Source organism: Oncorhynchus tshawytscha, linkage group LG14 (genome assembly GCF_018296145.1).
Source record: "Oncorhynchus tshawytscha isolate Ot180627B linkage group LG14, Otsh_v2.0, whole genome shotgun sequence".
NCBI classification, from domain to species: Eukaryota; Metazoa; Chordata; class Actinopteri; order Salmoniformes; family Salmonidae; genus Oncorhynchus; species Oncorhynchus tshawytscha.
Window position 1 is genome coordinate 19365176 of NC_056442.1, and position 9127 is coordinate 19374302.

Consider the following 9127-nt stretch of genomic DNA (forward strand, 5'->3'; position numbering starts at 1 on the left):
TTCACCATTCCGTCACAAAGGCAAGAAAAATCCTGCAGAGATCCCGTGGGACTTTTTAGTCAGGGTGGTCTCATGCTCAAAGGGGGCACCATCTCGTAATACTCATAACAACAAGACAGATGATAATGTCGGAGGATACAACGCCACAGAAGAAAACCTGAAAGTTACCTGTGAACAACTAAATGATTATCAAAAAGCACAACCTGTACCATACTTGTCCTTGTAAGTGTAGTAAAGGACAGTAGTGACATATCGTGATGAGCTTTGATGACATCTAGAGGAGGTTCACTGTTATTGCAGCCAGGCCTCTGTCCTGGTCACAGAGATCCAGTATAATGTGTGGTACTTGAAAATAAGTGCTGTAAATGTTCAGCTATTACAAACCCTAGAGCTTGTGGTAGAATAGAATGTATGTAAAAATGTAAAGAGAGTTAACCTTATGGATATAACTCCACAGAGAGGGAGAGAGGGGGGGGGAGACAGAGAGAGAGACAGAGAGAGAGGGGGGAGAGAGAGAGAGACAGAGAGAGAGAGAGAGGAGGGGGAGAGACAGAGAGAGAGGGGGAGAGAAAGAGAGACAGACAGACAGAGAGAGGGGGGGGAGAGAGAGAGACAGAGGGGGAGAGAGAGAGACAGAGAGAGAGAGGGAGAAAGGAACAGCAGAAACAAAGCAAGCACTTCTCTTCCTCTTTTATTTTGTCATTCATTAAATCATTCATCATCACACCTCAACAGTCAACAACACGTCCCTCGTCAGGTATCCCAGAACGTCACAGAGTGAGACAGATCGAAGACATCCGCCCGTCAGTCTGTAGTTTGCTCGGTTTTTCTTGGTTGGTCTGTGTTATATTAACAAATATATATATATACAGATATTCCGTAAAGAGAATCATAATAACAATAATTAATCATTATTTCAATTATAACAATAATTTTAATAAATACTCTGAGCGTTCTTAACCACACAAGGAGAATAAAGATGAGATTGGCTCACCCCTCTACCTATGGGATTGACATCATCCCATTCAAATAATAACACTAAACACACACACACACACGCGCATACACACACATACCTACAAAACACTCCCAGACACAGCCAAGTAAATACTTGTATGTAGCCTTGACCAACTGTGCCATTAAAAAGTGGTGTTCTTCATCGTCTTTCAGCAACCAGACAGTACGGGTGCGCTCGCGGGCCTGCGAGAGAATTCAGAGTTCTCTCGATTCGCCGTCCACATCCCAAGCACCCTTGTGTCAAGTCCTTCACAGTCTGTACTCTTGTGACACGGACATGTCAATGACATGTCCATATCATGGCTCTTTAACCAAAGATTGTGCCCTCTTCCCCCTTCAATGATGCTGTATCACTATCCAGTAGGTAGAGAAAGGAAGTCAGGGGTACGGAATGTGGGAATTTGTTTTTTTGTTGTTGTAGAAAACAGGTAGTATTCATTAACCATTTATTGCAAGTGGATTTACCCTCATTTCCCATGGTCCTCCTCTGCTCTCAGAGGACCTGCTGTTGTTGTAGTAAACTATCCATATAGCAGAGTACATAAGGGGCTCTATACAAACCAGTGATGATCGGTGAGAGAGAGGACATTTGCTGAGAAACTCCAGGTTATGATGACATAGCGTTTCCCATTTACAGCAACTTTCCCCAAATTCCTTCGTTTTACAGAAATCCTGGTTCGAGGATTCTCGCATATCCTGCTTATTCCAGGAATCTTTCAACCAGGGTTTCTGGTAAACCAGGGAATGTTGGAAAAGTTACCGGACATTTTGCAACCCTATGAGGACGTAAGGTAAAGAATGAGGGGGAGAAAAGCATGTTTCGGCTCTCTTACTACGGATTTGCTAGTTCTACAGTACATCCTTCACGCTAAAATAACATGCGGTCACAAAACACAAGCACGCGTGAGCGCGCACGTGCGCACCCACACAGAGTGCACCCATACAGACCCACAATTCGACCAAACCAATAGAAAATGCTGTGCTAAACAGGTTATGGCTGGAATGGTTCAAGCGTTGAGAAGAATCAAACTCATTCGCCTACACAGGGCTGAGGAGGCAAAGTCCTGTCCATTGTGCTGTGGAGCTTAAAATGGCTTCCCTGTTCCTGTCACGGCCTTTGGGGAGAGGGGGCAGGACAGAGACCATCCCTATACAGCAAGATGCTATGTGGAGGTGAGGGAGGTGGACATTAGTTTTATAGAAGGGGACGCTCAATAAGAGGGCAACTTACTCACTGATTTGGAAGTCGCTCAGGATTGGAGCGTCGACCTGCCATTGACTACATGTAAATACGAAGGAGGGGCAGCAGGGTTCACATGGCACCCAGAGGTGCTCTCGTAACAAATCAGGCCCCCACCCCCACAAAACAACTATTAACGTGGACACTTCAAGGGCACTCCCAAGAGTCAGCGTACAATGATTCCAACCCTGATGAGAGGTGTGAAGTGTCGACCACTGGCGAAGCTTCAGCCCTAGTCTTTGGGGAAGGAGAGAGCAGAGACAGACATGACACCTGTGTCGAGAGAGGCAGAGAGTCCACGGAGTGGTGAAGACCACAGGAAATGATGGATAGGGATGAGCACTTAGAAGTGTCTGCCTAGAAGCGTAATGGCTTACATGTTCCTTTTTGGAGGACGGGTAATATATACGGAAGGTTAGGAGGGCACACTGGTCACTAGGGCACTAAAGGTTTGGACCCTAGAGGCTGCGGAGTGGTCACTTAGAGGAATGTTGTCCCACACTGGGCGGCTTTGGAAGGGACACTAAAACAAGTGCTGTCCCGGATGCTTGGGTGTGTACTAGGAGCACTATGAGACTAGGAGGGCACAAGGCTTAGGAGTGACCACCAGGAGAGAGGTACAGCCCGCACAAGTGGGCTTCAGAGTGGACACTAGGAGAAGTACTGTTCGCAAAGGGATTGGCTACCAGGAATAAAGTGGGCATACTAAGGAGTCTTTGAAGTGTGCACTAGGAGTAGTGTTGCCCATATACAGTAATGTTGCAGAGTGTGGCTTAGCCGTAGTTCTGTCCACAGAGCTGTGCAGCCTGGTGCTGTTCACACAGGGGCACGGTGCCGTCCAGATCCTGTCCATCCACGTCCATGTCCATGAGGTTGGGCCTGACCGCACCGGTGCTGGCACTGCTGTCTCCAGAGCCCAGGGGACTGTCACAGCTGCTGCCCGGGGATGAGCTGAGGGTCCTGGACAGGGAGCCCAGCTTCCAGGGGTCCGGTCGCACCCTGGCTGGGGTGGGCCGAGGCCGGGGGGCGAACGCCAGGGTCTTGGGCCTCTCCAAGGGGCTGATGATGGTCAGGGGCTCCGGGACCGGGATGGGGACAGGCGGAGCGGGGGCCTTGCGGCGGAGGACCCTTGGGAAGAGGCTGGAGGGGTCAGAGAGTCGGGGGATGTCCAGGGTCTCCCTGTAACCTGAGAGAAGAGAGAGAAATACAGATACCAGAGGGAGAGAAGAGGGAGAGAACAGGGGAGAATAATATGAACACTTGGTTAACAGGGATGGGCCATGACAGGCCATGTCTTATTTTAGGTCCAATTGTAACCCCCTTCCCCCCAGTTGGGTCATGTTGGCTGGATGTCCTTTGGGAGGGTGGACCATTCTTGATACACACGTGAAACTGTTGAGCGTGAAAAACCCCACAGCGTTGCAGTTCTTGACTCCAACCGGTGCGCCTGTCAACTACTACCATAACCCGTTCAAAGGCACTGAAATCTTTTGTCTTGACCTTTCACCCTCTGAATGACACATATACACAATCCATGTCTCAATTGTATCAAGGCTTAAAAATCCTTCTTTAACCCGTCTCCTCCCCTTCATCTACACTGATTTGAAGTGGATTTAACAAGTGACATCAATAAGGGATCATAGCTTTCGCCTGGGTTCACCTGGTCAGTCTCTGTCATGGAAAAGACCAGGTGTTCTTAATGTTTTGTACACAGTGTATTGCTTCCTTTTCTTCAATTCAATTCAATTAAAGCTCATAGTGACATCATGCTTTCCCAACACACTCACCTGCATGTAGGGGGAGGGTGGGTGGCCCTGGCGGGGGCGGCATGGGCATGCTGCCGTCCGAGGGGGTCCTGCGGTGCCCTAGGGTTTGGGCGCGGGGGCGTATCGCCCCGTCAGAGGGGGTGCGTCTGTGCCCCCTGTTCATGGTTGCAGACACGTGGGTGGGCGTGAGGGACTGGTTGGGCTCCCTCTTGAAGCTCTCTGCCCTCAGATCCAGGAGGGGGTTAACGGAGGGGACGGGAGGCGCCGCGGGGAGGGAGACGCCCACTCCGGGGGTCAACGCCAAGTCCTCAAGGTCCGAGGGAAGGAGGGATTTGGTGGAGTTGCAGTCTGAGAGGGAGGAGAGGGAGAGGAGGGTGACGGAGGGAGAGGGGTCCGTGCAGGGGAGAGTAGAGTCGCGGCGGCGGGACAGCGAGAGGGACAGGGCGCGGCTCGGGGGAGAGGTGCTGCGACGGAAGCGACCCGTTCGCTGGAAAATGCTGTCCTTTTTCTTGCGCTGCTCCTCTCTAAGGTCCTGCTCGTCCTGTTGGACCTAGACACACACCCACATGGAAACGGGTCAGTTCTTACTGGCATCTACCTTACAATCTACAGTTGCATCTTGCCAACTGACACACACTAGACCTTGTAAACTCCCTGGTGTTGAGTGTAAACCCTTATTCAGTGTGTAAAGATCATCGCTACACCAGGTGGCCAGATTGAGGATCTCTTCCCATGGTTTGGGTCATTTTGTCCTTCTGGGTGTGTTACAGACCCATTTCCCTCCCTACAGTACCTGTAGTCTCCCCAGCTGTAGCAGGTCCAGCCCCAGACCTACAGAGGCCAGTAGAGAGGCACAGCCCAGCAGCAGCAGGTCACTCTTCTTCCTCTGGCTGCAGCGCCGCACAGAGTCCTGGTAACCCACCCCACTCCCCATCCCGGGCCCCGCCCCGCCCAACGAGGGGCCTCCCTCCTCCACAGACCCGTTACTGCTGGGCTCTGGGGGCATCAGCGACCCGGGCGACTCTTCCAGCTCACAGTGCTCCTCTGTCAGAGAGAGAGAGAGAGAGAGAGAGAGAGAGAGAGAGAGAGAGAGAGAGAGAGAGAGAGAGAGAAGAGAGAGAGAGAGAGAGAGACAGAGAGAGAGAGAAAGAGAGAGACAGAAAGAGAGAGAGAGAGAGAGAGAGAGAAAGAGAGAGAGAGAGAGAGAAAGAGAGAGAGAGAGAGAGAGAGAGAGAAAGAGAGAGAGAGAGAGAGAAAGAAGAGAGACAGAAAAGAGAGAGAGAGACAGAAAAGAGAGAGAAAGAGAGAGAGACAGAAAGAGAGAGAAAGCGAGAGAGACAGAAAGAGAGAGAAAGAGAGAGAGACAGAAAGAGAGAGAAAGAGAGAGAGACAGAAAGAGAGAGAAAGCGAGAGAGACAGAAAGAGAGAGAAAGAGAGAGAGACAGAAAGAGAGAGAAAGAGAGAGAGACAGAAAGATAGAGAAAGAGAGAGAGTGAGAAGGAGAACAAAGCATTTCAATCAGTCACGAATCCGACGGATTTTGTATCCACGGTATGTTTTGCAACCTCTTTTCTGTTGCAGAAATGGTGATACATGAAGAGACCCACCCATTTCATTGAGGCTAGAGAAGCCGGCGGTCATGGGGGCGTGTTTGGGAGACTTGCCCAGATTCGGGGCACTAGAGGACCACACCTTGCATCCGTCGCCCAGCGACTTCAACCTGCAAGACGAAAGAAGATTGGGTCAATACTATTAACTGGTACCATACACCAAACACTCGCCAGAATAATGTTCAGAGATGATTCTGACGTGCAAGTGAAACAAATCTGAAAGGGTAGCCGGCAGGTAAGGGAATGGGGCTATCAAGGGGCTGTTTTTGGACCATGACTGTTACCTGTCCTCTCCACCCAGTCTCTCTCTCTGGAGGGTGGAGCTGGGGCCCCAGGTGCGTCCCTTCTTTTTGCTAGTTGCCAGGTCCTCCTTCTTACACACGGCACTGCGGCCCCACGTTTTACTGCCATCGCTGGGCGTCACTGAGGGGCTCAATAACACAGTTATTGTCATTACAACACCACACATCATCAACAAACTCCCGTTGTGCCGTGAACATAACAAAATGCAGTTCTATCCACTTGAATACAAGATCTAGGGAGGGAATTCATAATATTGGTTCGGATTATATTGAGACAATGGCATCCCCCACAATTGAATAACTGGTGTTAACTTTTGGTGTGTCCTCGGTCCTCCAGTCCCCCTCAACCCCTGTCCCTGTCTTCCCCCCACAGATCAACTCACGTCGTATGGCCCTGAGGCGGGGTATGACCCCTGGGCTGGCTGGAGGTGTGGTGCTCTCATTGCCCTGGGGCTTCCTCTTATCCACGCTCGGAGACGCCTGCACTGTGATCTTATGCTCAAAACCTGTGTACATACACACCAGGGAGGGATTACAGTCAAATGATTGGCAGCAAGAATTCCGGTAACTTTCCACCAAATTGCTTGGTTTCACAGAAATCCTGGCTGGAAGATTCCCGGAATCCGTGAACCCTCCAACTGGTCTTTCTTAAAAACCTGTGGATTTTGGGAAAGTTACTGGAATTTTGCAATCCTAATAAGGATAGAAAGAAAAAAGAATGATGCCCTATTCAAGTAATAGGATAAGTGCTTGGGTGCAATACCCTCCATCACACACCAGAGGGCAGACTGATGCTGTTGCTATCTCTGCCCAGCTTGAGCAGTCTGCTCTTCTTGAAGTGGCCCTTGCGCTTCTTGACCCTGGGCTTCTCCTGGTACATCTGGTGGATGATGATGTTGAGTTCACGCTCCACGATATCGATCTCTCTCTCAGCCAGCTCCTGCTCTCTCCTCCTCAGCTGCTCCTCCTGCTCCCTCTGCTCCTCGGCCGCACGAGCCAACGCCTCCTCCCAGGAACGCAACTCCTACAGGAGAGGAGAGGGGCGTATAAAACAAAATGTAGATGTGGTGTTACAGCAACATAACACCCTGTCGAGGATCATTCACATTGCCAAGGCAACGGCACTTTCCCACTTGCACTTTGTGGGGGATGTTGACAACATGCCCACGTGACCGTGGGGGCTCTTCTCACCTTCTCCTTGGCCCTGAGCTCGTCAAACATCTGCTGGATCTCCAGCCTCCAGTCCTCCTGCAGAGAGTGGAAGGACTCCAGGGGCATCTGAAACATGGCCGACTGTTCGATGGCCAGCAGCCGCATGAGGATACTAGTGAAGGACGGGCGACTGTGGGGGTTAGGGCTCCAGCACTCTGGGGATGGGGAGAGGAGGCTGAGTCAATATGGCTTAAATGTACAGGACCGTTCAAAGATTTTGGGGTCACTTAGAAATGTCCTTGTTTTTGAAAGAAAAGCAAATATTCTGTCCATTAAAATAACATCAAATTGATCAGAAATACAGTATAGACATTGCTAATGTTGTAAATTACTATTGGAAGCTAAAAAAGGCAGAATTTTTATGGAATGTCTACATAGGTGTACAGGGGCCCATTATCAGCAACCATCACTCCTGTGTATCAATGGCACGCTGTGTTAGCTAATCAAAGTTTATCATTTTAAAAGGCTAATTGATCATTAGAAAACCCTTTTGCAATTATGTTAGCACAGCTGAAAACTGTTGTGATGATTAAAGAGACAATAAAACTGGCCTTCTTTAGGTTAGTGAGTATCTGGAACATCAGCATTTGTGGGTTCGATTACAGGCTCAAAATGACCAGAAACAAATAACTTTCTTCTGAAACTCATCAGTCTATACATGTTCTGAGAAATGAAGGCTATTCCATGTGAGAAATTGGCAAGAAACTGAAGATCTGGTACCGAGCTGTGTACTACACCTTCACAGAACAGCGCAAACTGGCTCTAACCAGAATAGAAGGAGGAGTGGGAGGCCCCGGTGCACAACTGAGCAAGAGGACAAATGAAGCTGCTAGTTGAGGACTTGTGAGTCGTCTGTTTCTCAAACTAAACACTCTAATGAACCTGTCCTCTTGCTCAATTGTGCACCGGGGCCTCCCACTCCTCTTTCTACTCTGGTTAGAGACAGTTTGCGCTGTTCTGTGAAGGGAGAAGTACACAGCGTTGTTCCGAGATCTTCAGTTTCTTGCCAATTTCTGGCATGGAATAGCCTTCATTTCTCAGAACAAGAATAAACTGACGAGTTTCAGAAGAAAGGTTTTTGTTTTTTGGCCATTTTGATCCTGTAATCGAACCCACAAATGCTGATGCTCCAGATACTCAACTAGTCTAAAGAAGGCCAGTTTTCAGCTGTGCTAACATAATTGCATAAGGGTTTTCTAATGATCAATGAGCCTTTGAAAATTAATAACTTGGATTAGCTAACACAACATGCCATTGGAACACAGGCGTGATGGTTGCTGATAATGGGCCTCTGTATGTAGATATTCCATTAAAAAGCAGCCGTTTCCAGCTACAACAGTCATTTACAACATTAACAATGTCAACACTGTATTTATGATCAATTTGAAGTCATTTTAAAGGACAAAAAATGTTCTTCAAACTTTTGAACGGTCGTGTAAATTCTCTAAATAACCAAGTGCAGTGGTTGTCTTCTAGATGTACACGTCTCCGCACCACCTACACCACTGAACAGACCCCATTGCTCTGTAGCATAAATTGCCCTCAGATCCCAAACCATTGTTTATAGACAGACAGATGATATTTCAAGTCCAAGGATGGGCTGAAGAAAAAGAGAGAGGGGATGAAAGAGGGGAGAGAGAGCAGTAAAACAGAGAGCGGACACGGTAGAGGGGTGACAAAGGAGAGATTAAAGGATGAACGGGGATAAGACAAAGGAGAGGGAGGGAGGGAGGGAGGGATGAAGCGAGAAAGAGCATTAGGAATGCAGGGAAATAGTGGAGAGAGAAGTGGAGCAAGAGCCTATGAAACCGCCAGTTGGCTGACTGGGAGGGGAACCTACAGTACTCGCACTCTGACCACCAACAATAATAGACTGACAGGCTGACAGGAAGCCATCTTGGTTCTAATCAATAGGTGAAATTGGGCTGACAGGAAGCCATCTTGGTTCTAATCAATAGGTGAAATTGGGTTGACAGGAAG

General features: G+C 48.9%; 1 protein-coding gene across 1 annotated transcript in view; it reads right to left on the minus strand.

The window, feature by feature from the left end:
- Positions 1–675: 675 nt before the first annotated feature.
- LOC112267356 (mitogen-activated protein kinase kinase kinase 10) overlaps positions 676–9127 on the minus strand; it is a 40605-nt gene continuing 32153 nt past the window's right edge. Inside the window, exons 4-11 of the mRNA XM_042297099.1 lie at positions 7127–7302; positions 6713–6959; positions 6319–6441; positions 5918–6056; positions 5631–5743; positions 4817–5067; positions 4045–4573; positions 676–3443 (exon numbers count right to left, since the gene is read on the minus strand). Of these exons, the coding sequence (XP_042153033.1) occupies positions 3031–3443; positions 4045–4573; positions 4817–5067; positions 5631–5743; positions 5918–6056; positions 6319–6441; positions 6713–6959; positions 7127–7302 (1991 nt within the window). The 3' untranslated portion in view covers positions 676–3030. The remainder of the gene's footprint in view (positions 3444–4044; positions 4574–4816; positions 5068–5630; positions 5744–5917; positions 6057–6318; positions 6442–6712; positions 6960–7126; positions 7303–9127) is intronic.